This window comes from Rhinopithecus roxellana, chromosome 9 (assembly GCF_007565055.1).
Source record: "Rhinopithecus roxellana isolate Shanxi Qingling chromosome 9, ASM756505v1, whole genome shotgun sequence".
In the NCBI taxonomy this organism is placed as follows: Eukaryota; Metazoa; Chordata; class Mammalia; order Primates; family Cercopithecidae; genus Rhinopithecus; species Rhinopithecus roxellana.
The window spans coordinates 57997098-58018115 of NC_044557.1; the positions used below are offsets into that span (position 1 = coordinate 57997098).

A 21018-nucleotide genomic window follows, 5' to 3' on the forward strand; every position below is an offset into this window, starting at 1 on the left:
AAACAGTATGGAGGAAACCTCAAACAATTAAAAATAGAACGACCATATGATCCAGAAATCCCCCTCCTGGGTATATAAGGTCAGTATTCAAAGAGATATCTGCACTCCTATGTTCACCGCAGCATCATTCACAATAGCCAAGATATGGAATCAATCTAAGTGTCGAACAACAAACAAATGGATAAACAAAATATATATATATACACACACACATATATATATACACACACAATGAAATACTGTTCAGCTTTAAAAAGGAAGGAAGTTCCATCATTTGTGATAACACGGATGAACCTAGAGGATATTACGGTAAGTGAAATAAGCCAGGCGTGGAAAGACAACACATGTTCTCACTTGTATGTGGAATCTAAAGGCGTTGAACTTAGAGAGTAGAATAGTGGTTACCAGGAGCTGGGGCATGAGGAGTTTGGGGAGGTGCTGGTAAAAACATGCAAAATTTCAGCTAGAAGGAACAAGTTTAAAAGATCTATTGTACAACGTGGTACTATAGTTAACAACAACATAGTGTATACTTTAAAATCACTGAGTGTAGATCTTAAGTGTTTTCATCATAAAGAATGATAAGTATGTGAGGTAATGCAGATGCTAATGAGCTCTAATTAGTCATTTACAATGTATGCATATTTCAAAACATGTCCTCCTTTACAATTTTTATTTGTCATTTATAAACAAGGCAAACTTTCATAGCAGTGGTTCGCAATCGAGTGTCAGCAAAAACCTTCTCGAAATGATTACGGAGCCATGAAAGTGTCTTTTTTTTACAGGACTTATCAGAGCTTGCACTGCGCTAATATGTCTTAGAAGAGGAACTGGAACATGGAATTCCTCAAATTTATTTAACTGTGGGACACTTCATTTATTCAACAGAAATGTATTGATTCTCCCAAGACAGTTCTCAGGTGACAGCTTGGGAAATGCTTGCATAGAGATTTCCATTTATTATGGGAAATGATTTTCCAAGGGCCTCAAAACTCAAGGCCCCAAATCAAAGATTTTAAACTCACGGAGTATGGGAGAGGGAAACAGAGATGACAGATGATCTGCTGAGGACCTGCCAGATGGAACCAGGAATGAACATCAAGAAACCAGTTTTGATTTCATATGAGGCAGAATTTAACAGGGCTGCCCAAGAGTACTCCCCCGCTTCAGGAATGGGCTCAGTGCTGTCTTCTCCATGTCGGCTTCCTGTTCCCCACATTCAATCCTCAAACTGACAAGCTGCACATCCTCTGCAGTCTCATAGCACCTAATAGATACAACTGTTGATGTATTTTAGATCTTCACTGACCCTAAGCTCCGTGAGAGGAAGAACTGCGTCATATTCATCTTCGCTTCTCATCTCTTCCCTGACACACAGTGCCCACAGTGGGCTGGTCAGGAAATACAGAGACCAGAAAGGCCTGGTCCTTGAGGGACTCCATGGAGAGGAGGTTCTGGAGAACATCCCCACCTTCCAGAACCCCCTTTCCCCCATGTATGCACCAACACACACCATCACAACTCACTCTCTAGTTCATAAGTGCTGTGGCATGATTTTTCACATGGAAGGGTGGGAACTGTGTGTGAAGACTCAGGGTCATTTGAGATAGAAAAAGCAATTGAAATTTGTTCAAATATGTAAGAGAAAATCATGTAAGCCAGCTAAGTGTGAAAAAAGAGGTTGTTCATAGTGATAAGCACCCACTGTCTGCAGGGCCTGGCCCTCGTTGACATCGTGATTGCTACACGTGGTCCACGGTTCATTTTGGGCTTCTCCCCCTGAAGTGGAGGTGGGCAGAGCAAGCTGGAGTTTCTGACTCACAGGACCCACTCCCAGTCTCAGGGGATGACAGAACTGTCCAGTTGAGATAAAAGCCTAGTAGTCCAAGCAGGAAGGCAGCAGCCCCCAGAATGAGCCTGTGATGGGGACAAAGGACACAGCTCTCTGTTCCTGTCCAGTTCAGCAAAGTCCGGGCCCAGGCAGGCAGCACAGCTGTCCATATGCTTAGGCAGAGCACCTGCATCCATCCTCACCACGAAGCAGGTCCTAAGCACCCTCCCTGGCTTTTCCTCATTCCATCACTGGTCCCAGAGGCAACGGTTTAAAGAAATGAGACACTGTATGTGCAAATGAGAAGCAGCCTGTATTACCAGAAGAGAATGTGCAAGGCTGAGAGTGGAAAGAGAAGACTGTATGGTGAGCTGAGGAGTTGGAACTTCATCCTTGACTAACAAGGTCAGATCTGTGTCTTAGAAAGATAACTCTAGGAGCAGCTGCATGGGGGATGGATTCGAGGTGATCCACACTGGGGCAGGAAGACTAGCTAGAAGGTAGTGTCAGTGTTCCCTAAACACTGGATGGAAAAACGAATGAAAAGCAGCAGCCTACCATTGAAAATTCTATTCACATAACTTCCACACCTGGAGAAACATCAAATCTTCTGGAGAAATTATAAATGGAAAATACTAAATTAGCAAACGGTAATCAGCAGAGCTGAGCCAAGAACAAGCCTTGTCCGGCCATGTGCATTGTTTTTCATGACATGGGGATATGACTGCAAGACCAAGTCAAGAGACCTGCACTGCCTCTTGGAATGGCCTCAGTCCCATCTTGGCAAGACATATTCAAGTTAACTTAAAAAACCTGCTCACACCACAATTCCTTTTGTGCATACAACTGCCTGACAGGTCAAACCTAGTGATTTAGATTCAACTTGGAGGCAAAGAAGATGCTGAAGGAGAGGGGCTGAGACTGGGATATTTACCATTTTCACTAGCGATCACTGATGAGATCAAAGTGTGCACATTAGTTTTCCAGATGACATTTGGGCTAGTTAAAAATAGCTAGTGAATTGAGAATTCAAAAAGATCAGCCATAGTGGAGAAGTGACAAAATTTGCCAGTTAAAAAAAGGCAGAACCCTGAATTTCAAGAAACAGGATCCCAGGAGAGTTATTGTTGAGCCAGGCAGGGTTCAAAGAAATAGCTTTCCTGCTCATGACACACATTTGGCCCCAAGAGCATGATAACCAACCACACGAGAGGCTGGAGCTTGGGTAGCAGTAAATACAGAGCAGGGAGCATTTCTGACAGTTGTTTAATCTGAAGGATCGCTTTGGGCACTTGCCAAAATTACTCATTTCCAGGCTTTCCCCTTGACAGACTGAGGCTGCAGTCCTCAGTATGCACCATTTGACTCTTGAATTAGGCAAGTTTGGCCCCCTTAGGAAACAGGGGAAAGCATACCTGTCCACAGGTAGAATCCTAGCTCTAATTAATTAGAATCAAGTGATGCCACATGTTTAAGTTTGCAACCTGCTGGATGCTGTGTTAGGAACCATATACATACTTTTGCATTTAATTCTTCAACATCCTTACTAGAAAGGTGTTACCATTTTACCCATTTTTACAGATTGGAAAACTGGGGCCTGAGAGGTTACATCATTTGGTCAAGGCCACAAGCTAGTAAGTGGCAACACCAGGACTCACAGAAATTACATCCTGAGAGGAGCTGGATACATGGAGTCAAGTTCCCAGCTCTGCCATCACCAGAAGGCCTGACTGTACCTTGCTGTGGGCCTGAATTTCTGCCTCCCTCAAAATCAGTAGGAGAAGCAAGAGAGTTTATGCAAACAAACTATAGTTGCCATGTATGAGTCCCTCGATGAATTTTACCTGTGATTAGCACATTTGTAATTCAGATGAACTGTTAATGATATAATTGTGATTAACAAACTTAATTTAAATGTTTAAAAATTATTAACACAGTAGTTCAGAACAGTGGTAGTCCCCTGATGGCTTAATAGGCAAGGACTTAGAAGACAAAGCCATACATAAAAAACCAAATTATATAGTCTATAAAACACCTCAGTAACAAATAGTATAGCTACATACCTTTGTTATATTTTTATTCTATATCCTAGTGGGGAATTGGGTAACATTTGGTGTATCCTAATCAAGAATCCACAGTCCAGGGTTGGTTGTTGCTTAGCATCTGAAAGAACCTAATCCAAGATCTATATCCCAGAGGTAGCTATGATAGCCAACACTATCTCAATCAGAACTAGAAGGTTTGTTAATTAGTAAAGTGATCTTACAAATAAATTTTCTTGGTGATATGAGTGGTGTCCGAGATATGCACTTTGGGCCAGGCGCAGTGGCTCAAACACCTGTAATCCCAGCATTTTGGGAGGCTAAGGCAGGTGGATCACTTGTACCCAGGAGTTCAAGACCAGCCTGGGCAACATAAGGAGACCCCATCTCTACAAAAATAAAAAATTAGCTGGGTGTGGTGGCACATGCCTGTGATCCCAGCTACTTAGGAGGCTGAGGTGGGAGGATTACTCAAGCCCAGGAGGTTGAGGCTGCAATGAGCTATGACTGTGGCACTGCACCTGTCTCAGAAAAAAAGATATGCTGTTTGGTTAGTGTATCCCTTAGTCATTGTGAACAGGAGTATAGATATCTGGCCTGGCCAGCAGATTATACCCTGCAGAGTTCCAGGACTCAGTTCTGTTCTGCCAGTTATCTCCTGCCTCTGGATGGTCGAACAAACCCACTTGCTTAATGATTGTTATCACAGTGCCCAAGGGACAGACAGCTGGGAGGTCATAGGCCTAAAGCACAGGTTGGATGATCACCTATGTGTCTGCTTGTTCATAATTGTATATGGGACAGAATTCATTTATTCATTAAGTCAAGCAATATTTATTGAACCTCTAATATATGCTAGGAGATATAATAGACACTTGAAATAGAATCACATATAAAGTAAGGATGTGACAAAGACTTTGGTCAGAGGCCTACTCTACTGTAGCATACTTCTCGTGTTAGGTTGTGAGGGAGAATACTCACAGCTCTCACCCACCGCTAATCATTGAGGTAGGTGCCAATATCTCCCTAAAAGGGCCCATTAACCACAAATGGCCAAGTTAAACCGCTGTTTAAAAAAAGATGACATATGGGCCTTGTTCATTCTGGGATGGAGAGGCCTCTATCTTCCCTTAGATTCCCAGAGAGCTCTGGTCCTGCAAAAGGATAAAAGAAAGCCGCCCCCATCACCGGCAAAGGAACACCCCAACCTACTGCAAGCTCCGAAAAGTGCCCTTTCCTTTATCCTTTCTGTGATTTTCTCTCTCCGTGTAGACTGCTGTGAGCACAAGAGGAGGTTGGCATGGTACCTTTTCCAAATGTCGGATTCACACACAAGGCCAAGGCTTTGAGCTGGTCCACAGCAACCTCTCTGCTGAAATGCAGCAGGGCCCTTGGTTCGAGCTGGAATGTTTGGTAACAATGGGATCAGAATTCCAAGACTCTGTCCCAGGGCTTGCTTTAGCACTAGTGCTTTTTCCTCTGTGCTTCTGTCCATTTTCTGTGAAATTATTCTATTTTGTCTTCATTTTTAGCCTCTTTCAGTTTTCTTTTATTCTGGCTCAAAACTGTACTCCAGAGCTTTCTTTTGCAGTTTCCAGCACACTGCACTGCAAATCTTAAATAATTAGCCACCCTTGCAAATTCTCTCTGGCCCTTTTTAACAGCGAGGTTTCACTCTCTCCCCTAGGAAGGTATCTTAACTGTAAGTACATTGGACGGCATTGAGTGCTGCTTCCAATTGAGTCATATGGTAAACCCATGACATGCTCTAAACACAGATGAGGCAGCCACAGAGAAAAGAGTCAAGACTCAGGTGTACATGGCAGGGGACAGGAGTAGAATGAGGGAGGGTTGGGAGAATCCTGTACAAACAGACAGGAACCAAGGTAATTAAGACTCTGACTCCAGATTACCCAGTCCTTACAGAGGGAGAGACAGAATGAAAGCCCATGGGCTTATCAATACAGTAAAAGATGAAAGTAAAGCAGCGGGGAGGGGGATTGAAAAGAAACTTGTCTATTGAACCTTGAAAGGAGACCCAGCAGTTTTGTTAATCAAGAGGTATCTCTGCCTGGCACATTAGAATAAAGGGTTTACAGCCTAAAATGCCCATGGGGTCATCCAACCCAACTCCTCACATTTGCAAAGGGGGAAGTGAAAGCAAGGCCCTGAGTGCCACTCTTGGCCCCTAACAGTGTTGCCAGATTTAGCAAATAAAAACATAAAACACTGGGGGCGCCCAAGATGACCAAATAGGAACAGCTCCAGCCTCCAGCTCCCAGCGTGAGTGACACAGAAGGTGGGTGATTTCTGCATTTTCAACTGAGGTACCGGGTTCATCTCACTGGGGCGTGTCAGACAGGCGGTGCTGGTCAGCAGATGCAGCCCGAGCAGTGAGAGCTGAAGCAGGGCAAGGCATCGCCTTACCTGGGAAGCACAAGGGGGAAGGGAATTCCTTTTCCTAGCCAAGGGAAACTGAGACACACAACACCTGGAAAATCAGGTAACTCCCACCCTAATACTGCGCTTTACCAGGGGTCTTAGCAAATGGCACACCAGGAGATTATATCCTACACCTGGCCCAGAGGGTCCCACGCCCATGGAGCCTCCCTCATTGCTAGTACAGCAGTGTGAGATCTACCTGCAAGGCGGCAGGGAGGCTGGGGGAGGGGCACCTGCCATTGCTGAGGCTTAGTAGGTAAACAAAGCCTCTGGGAAGATCTAATTGGGTGGAGCCCACCACAGCTCAAGGAGGCCTGCCTGTCTCTGTAGATTCCACCTCTGGGGACAGGGCACAGCTAAACAAAAAGCAACAGAAGCCTCTGCAGATGTAAATGTCCCTGTCTGACAGCTTTGAAGAGAGCAGTGGTTCTCCCAGCACGGAGGCTGAGATCTGAGAACAGACAGACTGCCTGCTCAAGTGGGTCCCTGACCCCTGAGTAGCCTAACTGGGAAACATCTCCCACTAGGTGCAGACTGACACCTCACACGGCTGGTTACACCTCTGAGGCGAAGGTTCCAGAACAAGAATCAGTAACACTCGCTGTTCAGCAATACTCTGTCTTGTGCAGCCTCTGCTGCTGATATCCAGGTAAACAGGGTCTGAAGTGGACCTCAAGCAAACTCCAACAGACTTGCAGCTAAGGGTCCTGACTGTTAGAAGGAAAACAAGCAAACAGAAAGGATACCCACAGCAAAATCCCATCAGTATGTCACCATCATCAAAGACCAAAGGCAGATAAAACCACAAAGATGGGGAAAAAACAGTGCAGAAAAGCTGGAAATTCAAAAAATCAGAGCACATCTCTCCCTCCAAAGGAACGCAGCTCATCGCCAGCAATGGAACAAAGCTGGATGGAGAATGACTTTGATGAGTTGAGAGAAGAAGGCTTCAGTTGATCAAACTTCTCAGAGCTAAAGGAGGAACTATGTACCCAGTGCAAAAAACTAAAAACCTTGAAAAAAGAATGGATGAATGGATAACAAGAATAATCAATGCAGAGAAAACCATAAAAGAACCAATAGATATGAAAACCATGACACGAGAACTACATGACAAATGCACAAGCTTCAGTAACCGACTCGATCAACTGGAAGAAAGAGTATCGGTGACTGAAGATCAAATGAATGAAATGAAGCAAGAAGAGGAGTATAGAGAAAAAAGAGTAAAAAGAAATGAACAAAGCCTCCAATAAATATGGGATTATGTGAAAAGACCAAATCTACATCTGATTGGTGTGCCTGAAAGTGACAGGGAAAATGGAACCAAGTTGGAAAACACTCTGCAGGATATCATCCAGGAGAACTTCCCCAACCTAGTAAGGCAGGCCAACATTCAAATTCAGGAAATACAGAGAATGCCACAGAGATACTCCCCAAGAAGAGCAACTCCAAGACACATAATTGTCAGATTCATCAAAGTTGAAATGAAGGAAAAAATGTTAAGGGCAGCCAGAGAGAAAGGTCAGGTTATACACAAAGGGAAGCCCATCAGACTAACAGCAGATCTCTCGGCAGAAACTCTAGAAGCCAGAAGAGAGTAGGGGCCAATATTCAACATTCTTAAAGAAAAGAATTTTAAACCCAGAATTTCATATCCAGCCAAACTAAGTTTCATAAGTGAAGGAGAAATAAAATCCTTTGCAGACAAGCAAATGCTTAGAGATTTTGTCACCACCAGGCCTGCCCTACAAGAGATCCTGAAGGAAGCACTAAACATGGAAAGGAACAACAGGTACCAGCCATTGCAAAAACATGCCAAAATGTAAAGACCATTGAGGCTAGGAAGAAACTGCATCAACTATAGAGCAAAATAACCAGCTAATATCATAATGACAGGATCAAGTTCACACATAACAATAGTAACCTTAAACGTAAATACACTAAATGGTCCAATTAAAAGATACAGACTGGCAAATTGGACAGAGTCAAGACTCATCAGTTTGCTGTACTCAGGAGACCCATCTCACATGCAGAGACACACATAGGCTCAAAATAAAGGGATGGAGGAAGATCTACCAAGCAAATGGAAAACAAAAAAAAAAGCAGGGGTTGCAATCCTAGTCTCTGAAAAAAAAACTTTAAACCATCAAAGAACAAAAGGGACAAAGAAGGCCATTACATAATGGTAAAGGGATCAATTCATCAGGAAGAGCTAACTATCCTAAATATATATGCACCCAAGACAGGAGCACCCAGATTCATAAAGCAAGTCCTTAGAGACTTACAAAGAGACTTAGACTCCCACACAATAATAATGGGAGACTTTAACACCCCACTGTCAACATTAGACAGAATCAATGAGACAGAAAGTTAGCAAGGATATCCAGGAATTGAACTCAGCTCTGCACCAAGCAGACCTAATAGACATCTACAGAACTCTCCACCCCAAATCAACAGAATATACATTCTTTCTCAGCACCACATCACACTTATTCCAAAACTGACCACATAGTTGGAGGTAAAGCACTCCTCAGCAAACGTAAAACAACAGAAATTATAACAAACTGTCTCTCAGACCACAGTGCAATCAACCTAGAACTCAGGACTAAGAAACTCAATCAAAACCGCTCAACTACATGGAAACTGAACAACCTGCTCCTGAATGACTACTGGGTAAATAACGAAATGAAGGCAGAAATAAAGATGTTCTTTGAAACCAATGAGAACAAAGATACAACATACCAGAATCTCTGGGACACATTTAAAGCAGTGTGTAGAGGGAAATTTATAGCACTAAATGCCCACAAGAGAAAGCTGGAAAGATCTAAAATTGACACCCTAACATCACAATTAAAAGAACTAGAGAAGCAAGAGCAAACACATTCAAAAGCTAGCAGAAGGCAAGAAATAACTAAGATCAGAGCGGAACTGAAGGAGATGGAGACACAAAAAACCCTCCAAAAAATCAATGAATCCAGGAGCTGGTTTTTGGAAAAGATCAACAAAATTGATAGACTGCTAGCAAGACTAACAAAGAAGAGAGAAGAATCAAAAGATGCAATAAACAATGATAAAGGGGATATCACCACTGATCCCACAGAAATACAAACTACCATCAGAGAATACTATAAACACCTCTATGCAAATAAACTAGAAAATCTAGAAGAAATGATTAAATTCCTGGACACATACACTCTCCCAAGACTAAACCAGGAAGAAGTTGAATCCCTGAATAGACAAATAACAGACTCTAAAATTGAGGCAATAATTAATAGCCTACCAACCAAAAAAAGTCCAGGACCAGACGGATTCACAGCCGAATTCTATCAGAGGTACAAGGATGAGATGGTACCATTCCTTCTGAAACTATTCCAATCAACAGATAAGGAGAGAATCCTCCCCATCTCATTTTATGAGGCCAACATCATCCTGATACCAAAGCCTGGCAGAGACACAACAAAAAAAGAAAATTTAGACCAATATCCCTGATGAAAATCAATGTAAAAATCCTCAATAAAATACTGGCAAACCGAATCCAGCAGCCCATCAAAAAGCTTATCCACCATGATCAAGTGGGCTTCATCCCTGGGATGCAAGTCTTGTTCAACATATGCAAATCAATAAATGTAATCCAGCATATAAACAGAACCAAAGACAAAAACCACATGATTATCTCAATAGATGCAGAAAAGGCCTTTGAGAAAATTCAACAGCTCTTCATGCTAAAAATTCTCAATAAATTCGGTATTGATTGAACGTATCTCAAAATAATAAGAGCTATTTATGACAAACCCACAGCCAATATCATACTGAATGGGCAAAAACTGGAAGCATTCCCTTTGAAAACTGGCACAAGACCAGGATGCCCTCTCGCACCACTCCTATTCAACATAGTGTTGGAAGTTCTGGTTAGGGCAATCAGGCAAGAGAAAGAAATAAAGGGTATTCAATTAGGAAAAGAAGAAGTCAAATCGTCCCTGTTTGCAGATGACATGATTGTATATTTAGAAAACCCCATCGTATCAGCCCAAAATCTCCTTAAGCTGATAAGCAACTTCAGCAAAGTCTCAGGATACAAAATCAATGTGCAAAAATCACAAGCATTCTTATACACCAGTAACAGACAAACAGCCATATCATGAATGAACTCCCATTCACAATAGCTTCAAAGAGAATAAAATACCTAGGAATCCAACTTACAAGGGATGTAAAGGACCTCTTCAAGGAGAACTACAAACCACTGCTCAGTGAAATAAAAGAGGACACAAACAAATGGAAGAACATACCATGCTCATGGATAGGAAGAATCAATATTGTGAAAATGGCCATACTGCTCAAGGTAATTTACAGATTCAATGCCATCCCCATTAAGCTACCAATGACTTTCTTCACAGAATTGGAAAAAACTGCTTTAAAGTTCATATGGAACCAAAAAAGAGCCCGCATTGCCAAGACAATCCTAAGCCCAAAGAACAAAACTGGAGGCATCACGCTACCTGACTTCAAACTATACTACAAGGCTACAGTAACCAAAACAGCATGGTAGTGGTACCAAACAGAGCTATAGACCAATAGAACAGAACAGAGCCCTCAGAAATAATACCACACATCTACAGTCATCTGATCTTTGACAAACCTGAGAGAAACAAGAAATGGGGAAAGGATTCCCTATTTAATAAATGATGATGGGAAAATTGGCTAGCCATAAGTAGAAAGCTGAAACTGGATCCTTTCCTTACTCCTTATACGAAAATCAATTCAAGATGGATTAGAGACTTAAATGTTAGACCTAAAACCATAAAAACCCTAGAAGAAAACCTAGGAAATACCATTCAGGACATAGGCATGGGCAAGGACTTCATGTCTAAAACACCAAAAGCAAGAGCAACAAAGCCAAAATTGACAAATAGGGTCTAATTAAACTAAAGAGCTTCTGCACAGCAAAAGAAACTACCATCAGAGTGAACAGGCAACCTACAGAATGGGAGAAAAATTTTGCAATCTACTCATCTGACAAAGGGCTAATATCCAGAACCTACAAAGAGCTCAAACAAATTTACAAGAAAAAACAACCCCATCAAACAGTGGGCAAAGGATATGAACAGATACCTCTCAAAAGAAGACATTCACACCGCCAACAGACACATGAAAAAATGCTCATCATCACTGGCCATCAGAGAAATGCAAATCAAAACCACAAGTGAGATACCATCTTACACCAGTTAGAATGGCAGTCATTAAAAAATCAGGAAACAACAGGTGCTGGAGAGGATGTGGAGAAATAGGAACACTCTTACACTGTTGGTGGGATTGTAAACTAGTTCAACCACTGTGGAAAACAGTATGGCAATTCCTCAAGGATCTAGAACTAGAAATACCATTTGACCAAGCCATCCCATTACTGGGTATATACCCAAAAGATTATAAATCATGCTGCTATAAAGACACATGCACACGTATGTTTATTGCAGCAGTATTCAAAATAGCAAAGACTTGGAATCAACCCAAATGTCCATCAGTGACAGACTGGATTAAGAAAATGTAGCACATATACACCATGGAATACTATGCAGCCATAAAAAAGGATGAGTTCGTGTCCTTTGTAGGGACATGGATGCAGCTGGAAACCATCATTCTCAGCAAACTATTGCAAGAACAGAAAACCAAACACCACATGTTCTCACTCACAGGTAGAAATTGAACAATGAGATCACTTGGGCACAGGAAGGGGAACATAACACACCAGGGCCTACTGGGGGAAGAGGGGAGGGATAGCATTAGGAGATATACCTAATGTAAATGATGAGTTAATGGGTGCAGCACACCAACATGGCACATGTATACATATGTAACAAATCTGCACGTTGTGCACATGTACCCTAGAACTTAAAGTATAATAATAAAAAAATAAATAAAAATAAATAAAAACATAAAACACTAAGTTCGATTTGAAGTTTAGATAAATAACAAACAACTTTTTAGTATAAGTGTGTCCCAAATATTGCATGGAACACACTTATACTAAAAAGTTGTTCATCCTGCATTTTATATATTTTATGTGACATTACCTCCCTGTAAAATTTACTTGGCTAACTAGCAACAGAGCCAGGTCTAGAATCCTGACTTTACGTCTGTCAGGAAGACAGGAATGACTAAGAGGAATCCAGGCAACCAGGAACCTATCACCATGCCTGAGAGGCGGCTGCTAATACATCACCTCTGCTTATAGAGCCTCACACTGTCATTAGTAAATTAACCCACAAAGACAAATTATATTAAATAAATGGGCTATTTACCTTTTTAATTATTACATATCCGGTGTTGGTGTGGGGATCTGTGTCAACCCCCAGGCGTCCCTCACTGTCTCCCTTTATGATATGATACAGAATTTTAGAACTCCCAGTAAATGGCTCATCAGCATCAGTGGCCTGGATGGTTAAGATAGTAGACCCAACGTTTGTGTCTTCAGCAAGAGTCAGGTTTCCATACTAAGGAGAAAATGCAGAAGGAAACAATGAGAAGGTCTGTTGTCATCAAAGCCAAAGGACAAACTTATCTCTCTGGTTTCAGAATAGACACAAGTCATAGTTTGCATCAGTCTTCATGGGGCATGTTTTTTCCTATTGATGAATATATTGCAGTTGATTTTAACATCTGTCATACTCATGAGCCGATATCCATTGTACCAAAGAACACAATATCTCAGAGAGCTACTGGTAGGATTCTAAAACAAATTCCCCCTTCTATATCCAATTTGTTTAATAACTTAATTATTGTAGTAGTAATGATATAAATAGCCACTATGTATTGAGTATCTATCAGGTGGTAGGCACTTTATATACATTATTTAATCAAGTCTTAAATCAACCAATGAATGGAGGTTGATTAAAAGCTTGAACTTTAGAGTTAAACAGCCTGAAAATGAATCATAGGCTTGCTTTTTATTAGTTGGGTGGCTTGAAGCAAGTTACTTCACTTCTTTGTCAGTTTCATCATCTGTCCAATGAAGACAATAGTAATGGAAACTACTTCATGTTTGCTGTGGGCATTAAGAGAGACAATGCATGTAAAGCTCCTAAATTCTTGGCACATAGTAAGTGCTCAGTAAAGGAAAGCAACAAAACATCTTATGGAGTAGTTATGTTACCATCTCCACTTACGAGGAGCAAACGCTTGGAGAAGTTAAACCCACCAAGGGTCACACAGCTAGTGGGTCACAGGATTGGGATTCAAAGCCATGTTTGTGCAACTCCAAAGCCTGTGCTCTTGAACACTGGCCTAGACCATCTCCCACTCTGCTAAAAATCCCCCAGATCGTCTCTCTTGGCATTATGATTCTAAAGAGGGTTCTAAGTAGGGATCAGGAGAGAGGACACGGCATTGAAAGAAGCAGGTTCACTCTCTCTGTCGCCAGATAAGTATTTAAGCTCTGAGACCTCAAGTGCAGGATTCTTACCCTCAATCTAAAAAACACTGTCTCGATAAAAGGCAAGGAGGTCACAAAGTTAGCAAAGGATCAAATGCCCAAGAGAATGGAGGCTGAGAAGAAATGGGTTATTTGATGCCTGCTGAACGTCAATGCCTGTTATACAAGACATATCCACTCACACCTCTTCCCACCCCATCCCCCTCATAAATCAGTTCCTTTCTTTGTCACAGCCTTGTCCCTATTTTGATTTATGAACATCATCACAGGGCTCTGGGCTGCCTTATAACTGACTTCAAAAATGACATAACAGTCTAGTCAAATGGGCTTCTTGCTCCTTCAAAATAAATAGAGACTTCCCTCCTAAGGGAAACAATGATAAAGTCATCACCAAGTCTGAATGCCCTATCAATGATAAGAAAATAGTAATTTGCATTTTTCTTGAGGTTCTAAATTGACTTTTTTCTTTCTGTCCAGTTAGAATTCTCTCAAATGTCTTGGACACATTTTTCTTTGGCTTAAGTCGTAGATTAATTTTTTCTTCTTCCTTTGTCTTACCCAATTATTACAAATTAAATTGCCAATATTCCAAATATTAAATTTTTGACTAAAAATGCTTGAGACCTAGGAGTAAATCTATTTATTGTCCTAATACACAAAAAATATATAATGACAAACTGCAAGCCGCCATTCAACTTTTTTCAATTTGACAAAGATTGTGGTTGCTGTTTTTAAGCAGCCCTTGGAATAAATGAGCTACTGGCAGGAGTTTATAAACAAATGTTCCCAGACACCTATAATAGTGTTATTGTTCCCCAAAGATTTTCACTGAAGATGGCCTCTGGGTTATTGGTGCACTGACCAAGTTTACCTGTTAAGTCTGGCACTTTTCCTAGCTACTATCTGTGTCTTTATCCCAGAAGAAAGGGTCAAGTAAAATGAACAAAGTAAAGAAAAAACAAATAATGACAACTACTCACATCTGATTTTTCAAAGATGGGGATCTGATCATTGATATCAATAACGTTGATTTGCACAAAACAAAGGGTCTTGAAATCTGAAAACCAAAGTCATATGTCATAAACATTTTCACTGAAAATCATGCATTAAAATCAGAAATCCGCAAGAAAATACTTGGCAAGTGAAGTGACAGCCATAGCCACAATTTTGCAATTGGCATGCAATTTATGCAGAGAGTGGGTTCTCTGCTTCCTACCTGTACCCAAGTGGTCACCATGTGTGGGGCAGGGTGGCTAAAGACAGATCTAAGAGAGATTTTTCTGGGTTTTTCATTGCTGTCCACCTGCTGTCCTCCTAAGTGAAGTTATGTACAGGTTGTTCCTGAGCAGGATGGCTTTTTTGTGAAGCAGTCTTTTTCTGACTAGTGAAACTTATGTAATCTTCAAAGTCCAGAGCAAAACTATCCTTCCAGAAAGCCTTCTCTGAGCATCCCAGTGGCTGTCTCTCCTTGTCTGAACACATCCATCCTACATCTGCTCTGCCTACTATGATGGGGAGGTTCAAGGGCCTGCTATCTTCTAAGTAAGGGAGGAACTGGCACAACTGGCTGTTCATAAGAGTCTGGCTACCCAGCCTGCAGGAAGCAAGGTGGGGACCGAGGTAGCTCCTGGATGCCTGGAGAAATCACCCGGGCTTTCAGGGATGGGTTTCACAATTCTAAGACCTAGGCAGATAGCAGCTTTAGCTAGATTCCAGATGTGTGTGGAGTGCAGGTGGGGACAGGATGCCTGGGGGAGACAGAACAAGAAATAAAATGACAGGTTCTTTGTTGGGTTGCTGTTGTTCTAACCATGGTTAGACATAATGGTTAAGACTCTGGGCTTGGAATTCACTGTTTGGACTCTGGCTCTGCCACTTAGCATATATGTGAGAGCTTGGGTGCCTCACTCCGTTTATCTGTAAAATGTGAATAACAGAACTGATGTTTTCATCATAATACAATTGTTAGTGGCCTCTAGATACCAGCAACAGTATTGCTTTACTTGAGTTGTTCATCTTCATGATAACTTCATGATATAGTGCTACTGTCATTCCCATTTAATTAACAGATGAGGAAGCCAGGGAATAGAGAAGTTCAGGCAACCTGACCAGGATCACACAAACTAACTAGTGATGGAGCCAGGATTCAAACCCAGAGGCTCCCTTTGCCCTCTGCAGCCACCATCCATTCCTCTGTTTGTGCTCTGTAGCCCAAGGGGCTGACCTTATGAACTGCATCGATGCACATCCTCACCCTGAGGGTAACAGTTGGGTTCTGCCAATGGGAGGCCTGGCAAAAGACTGGAGAGAGAACAGAAAGAACGTGGCTGGGGGTGTCACACCCCCGTTGCCAACAGCCCTCTTCTAGTGACAGGCACAGGCCTTGCTCCTTTGGGGGATGCTCTCCTCCCTGACTTCTTCGGGTTTTAGGGAAGAAAATGCTGCTCACTGTGCTTCACACATCCTGTTGGTTTCCCTTAACCCTGCCCACAACCTTTGCAAACAATCCCTTCTTTAAACTCTTTGAGGGGAGCCTCCATTTCCTGCTGGGATCCTGATTAATATTCCCAGGTAGTTTAGAGCGGGTACTCAATGCACTGGAGATGATCCCAGGGACAAAATCTATTAACAATCCAATTACAACCAAGTGGATATTGACTGAAGTTAAGGCTGGTCCTCAGAACATTTGTAGGCAACAAGAATAGCTGAAGACTGGAGTGGTCCCAAACCCGGAACCCACTGGCTCACTGCTCTGCACACACCTCGTTTGGCCAGCAGTGGGCCTTTCTGGGTAAAAGGCCTTCCTTGGTTTTATGTAAAACTGTGTTAATTACAACCTAGTCTCTAGTTTTCTGTAGTGCACAGTTGAATGTTTAGTTGTATCAACACACACACGTATTTGAATATATTTTATCATCTGCTCCATATTTTCTGTAGATTTACTCATGCAAATAAACAATTGTAATCTGATTCCCACTTTAAACTCTATCTTCAAATTGCTCCAGGTCCCCATGCATTTCCACATGGATTCCCACTCTCCCACAAGCCCTACATGATTTTGTAACTTGTCATATTCATCCTTCAAAGGCCAGCTCAGAGACACCTCTTCCAGAAAGCTGTACCTGTTCTCTCCCTCCACTGAGTCACTTATTTCCTTCATGGGCTACGTTGTGCGGTTCCTTGCAATTTACTGACTCACGTGTCCATCTCCTCTACCAGAATAAGTGCTCCCTGAGGATAGAATCATCTATGTCTCCCCAATACCTTGCATGGTGCCTCAAATAGGTAAATGTGGAATAACTGCTGAAAGAATGGACTGCTGAGAGTGTGAAATTGTTAGCTTGTCGTGGATAGGGAAGATTTATTATACTTACATCTATTCTATCTCTTATAATAATGCTAGATAAAATTAGGGCCTTAATATTTGTCAAATTACTGGGTTTCAAACATTCTGCATTGGGGCCCTACTAAACCTGGCTTCTGCCTAGTATCCCAATGTCACTGCCAAGGAGAGAAACATGAAGCACAGTGTGAAACGTTTCTTGTTTGTTCTGCATACCTGTGTCAGCCAACAGAACAATTACTGAATAATATGGTAATCGAAGATTCAGTACGAGTTAACTCAAAAGACCTTCTAGGAGTGTGAGTGTCTTTGAAATGAGTCTCTCTTTGAATCCATGTATTTTGTGTGTCTGTGCATATTTGTTTAACAATGTGTGCAACTGATTGAGAATGCATAGTTTTTATCAGATTCTCAAAGGCTCTTGTGACCCAACAGAGATTAAGAACCACTTGCTCTGCAATTGTTTAAGGAGTATAGGGAAGAATGTCTCCTGATACTCTCAAATGGCCAACTAGAAGCTGATAGGATAAGACAGAACTTCCCGAAAGATGCGCTTCTCCTCCACTTTCCTACAGTAGAGCCCTTTCAGTCTGAAAGCAAGAATTGGGAAATACAATTAGTTTTCCTGTTTGTGATCATGGTCTGCAGAATGTGCCTGGCAGACCTCCAACAACAGGATGTGAACTGACGACGGCCCCACCTCTGTGCTCTGGAATCTATTACCACATTTGCACTGAGACCTCGCCTCCTCTGGACTGTCCAGAGCCAGTGACTGAGAAAAGCAGCAATGGTAAGGCTCATTTTCAAAGACAATGAATTCCTTTGACAGCCACCTTTAGACTCCCCAACAGCTGTGCCGAGCTTTCCTCAGACTGTTCTAGTCTAGGACATTCCCACCAGCCTTCCTTCTCCACCTCCCCTTCACTCAGGGTCAGGCATCAGGCTTGCATTTCAGGTCTGATGACTCTCCCAGACTTCTTTGTGCCCTTCTGCAATTTTTTCTCGCAGGCTCCCCACCAATAAAATCCTTGTATATTTAATCTCCTTTTGGCATCTGCTTCTCATAGGACCCAAACCAACACAACAATGGTGCCTGAGCTGCAGCTCTGGCCTTTACAATGTTCAACCAGCTATCTCTGTGTCATGTGTGTTTCACAAAGGAAGCAAAGAAGGTTTAAATGGCGTCCTTCTATAACATACCAGACATTAGAGCAGACAAGTAAGTCATAGCTAGAAGGAAAACAATGATTTGTACTCAAGACAGTGGAGTGATACTAACCTTTGTCAGACACCTCTATCGTTAGGTTATACTGAGGAGTATCTTGCTTCTTCAAGGACTGTTTAGCTAACTGTAACATTCCAGCATAGGTTTGGATTAGGAAGAGTCCATCCATGGGAAGTTTGGGAGTTTGCTCCACAATTCTGTAGTTTAACAAACTGTTGGCAGTATTTTCTTCATCCCTGTCATGTGCAGTAAGGGTCCCAATACTGTTACCTATGAGGAAGGAAAGAAGGAAATCCAACCATTACAGGCTCCATGTAATTAAAATAGTTTCAGTGAATAAGCACATTCCTAGAAAACACCATGAATAACTCGGGATAGCAGACAAACGTTCTTAGATTTATTTTGTTTCTTCTCATCCTATCATGTAATGGGTTGAATAGTGTATTAGTCAGCCAGGGCTGTCATTAAGTATCATGGATAAAACAACAGAGACTTACTTTCTCACTGTTCTGGAGGACAGAAGTCTGTGATCAAGGTGTTGCAGGGGTTGGTTTCTTCCGAGGCTTCTCCTGGGCTTGTGGGTGACTGTCTTTTCCTTCCGGTGCCTTCACAGCACCTTCCTTCTGAACCTCCCTATGTCCACATTTCCTCTTATAAGGATACCAGTCATACTGGATTAGGGCCCACCGTAAGGACATTTTACCTTCATGACCTCTTTAAAAACTTTATCTCCAAATATAGTCACATTCTGAGGTACTAGGGGTTAAAACTTCACTCTATGAATCTTGGGGAGAGGGAACATGTAGCCTAGAACAGAGGGTTATGACCTCAACATATAATTTTGGGAGCATGGGGGACACATGCAGCCTGTAACACCTAGTGCTGCCTCCCAAAACTTCATGTTTACCAGAACCTGAGCAGGGGACTCATTTGCAAATAGGGCCTTCACAAATATCACTAGTTAAGGCTCTGGAGATGAAATCATCCTGGATTTAGAGGCAGCCCTAAATCCAATGACAGGTGTACCTGTAAGAAGGGAAACACAGAGATGCACACATAGGAGAAAATGATCTGGAGGAGGAAGCCAGAAGTTGGAGATAGGCTGCCACAAGTAGCCAGGGAACACCAGATGCCAACAGAAGCCAGAAGAGGCAAGGAAAGATTCTCCCCTTGAGACTCTGGAGGGAACACAGCCCTGCAAGCACCTTGACTTCAGACTTCCAGCCTCCAGGCCTAGGAGAGAGATTTCTGTTTTAAACCACCATGTCAGTGGTGATTTGTTGCCGTAGCCCTAGGACACTAATACACATGGCAAATGGTATCACTAAACAAAGAGAAGCCAATCCTAGATTGCCTCTAAGCAACTTCATGGAACAACTGCAGAGACTGACTCTACACCAAAGATAACACAGGGCAGAGACCAGGCAGGATCCTCTCTGCCATGCTGTAGTTTGTGGTCCTAAGTATTTTATTCCTCTCAGAGTTTCAGTCCAGGGAGTTCTACAAGCCAGTGGCTATGACTTGGTTCTGCACCCAGCTCTGGGCAAGTTCCGACAGGTTCCAGACCATCCTACTCTGGGAGGTGGGAATTGTGCGTCTTTTTATATGCAGCAAGAATCCCATGTAGGAGCTCAAACTTGAATTCGTCCCGTTTGTGTAGTTACACCCTCTCACCCATCCACTGACACAGTTTGCATCCACTGACACATATGGAAATTTAGAGGTTTTTTGGTTTTGGGTTGGGGGAGGAAAAAGAAAGTACCTATGTTATGTCTACAGTAGAGCTGGACACATGCAGATGTGTCTCATGGGCTGCATACAGGGACCATCAGAAGAAATAGGACAGAAGAGAATATGTACCTAGTGCATATGGCATGCATATGCCCTTGCAAGAAAAGTATCTGTGTGCTGGGATGAAAGAGTGTCTTACTAAATTCTGTGGTCCTTTGGTGTCTCAGCAGCCCTGCCATAGCTCTATACCCTCAGCAATTGAGCAAGAAACTGAGGACACTGACCTCCTCTCACTCACAGGAAACCTCCATGCTGCCAGAGGCACCATGAGGACTTGTGGATCAGCTGGAAGTGAAAGGAACCATGTCTCTGAGTGACTGAGGCCAGGAACAAGTGGCAGCTCAAACTGATACAGGAGTATATGTAGCATATCTTGGAAATATGCAGAAATATTTAGGGAGGTGGGGCTTTTATGAGAGTCTAAATTTTCTGTGTGAATACATAAGACTTGGTGGCAAGTGGGATTCAAGAATAAATGTTAGTGTTGCTAAGACTTGCGGACACAAGTCCCACAAGATACCAAACCAGAGAATGTAAATACACTGGAGAATTCTTTTTTTTTTTTTTTTTTTTTTTGAGATGGAGTCTCACTCTGTTGTCCGGGCTGGAGCGTGGTGGCATGATCTCAGGTCACTGCAATCTCCACCTCCCAGGTCCAAGCAATTCTCATGCCTAAGCCTCCCAAGTAGTTGGGATTACAGGCGTGCACCACCACACCTGGATAATTTTTGTAGGTTTTTTTTTTTTTTTTTCAGTAGAGACAGGGTTTCGCCATGTTGGCCAGGCTGGTCTTGAACTCTTCTCAAGTGATCTGCTCATCTTGGCCTCCCAAAGTGCTAGGTGGGATTACAAGCACGAGCCACTGCACCTGGCCTAATTCGGTATTTTGTCAAGGTTTAATTTGTGAATATTTCCACC

The 21018-nt window shown here is 42.4% G+C and overlaps 1 protein-coding gene across 1 annotated transcript in view; it reads right to left on the reverse strand.

Annotated features, from left to right (window-relative positions):
• The window catches only part of CDH17 (cadherin 17), a 90640-nt gene that overhangs the window by 19609 nt on the left and 50013 nt on the right, over positions 1 to 21018 (reverse strand). The window contains 3 exon segments of the mRNA XM_010358622.2: positions 12612 to 12803; positions 14722 to 14798; positions 18364 to 18579. Of these exon segments, the coding sequence (XP_010356924.2) occupies positions 12612 to 12803; positions 14722 to 14798; positions 18364 to 18579 (485 nt within the window).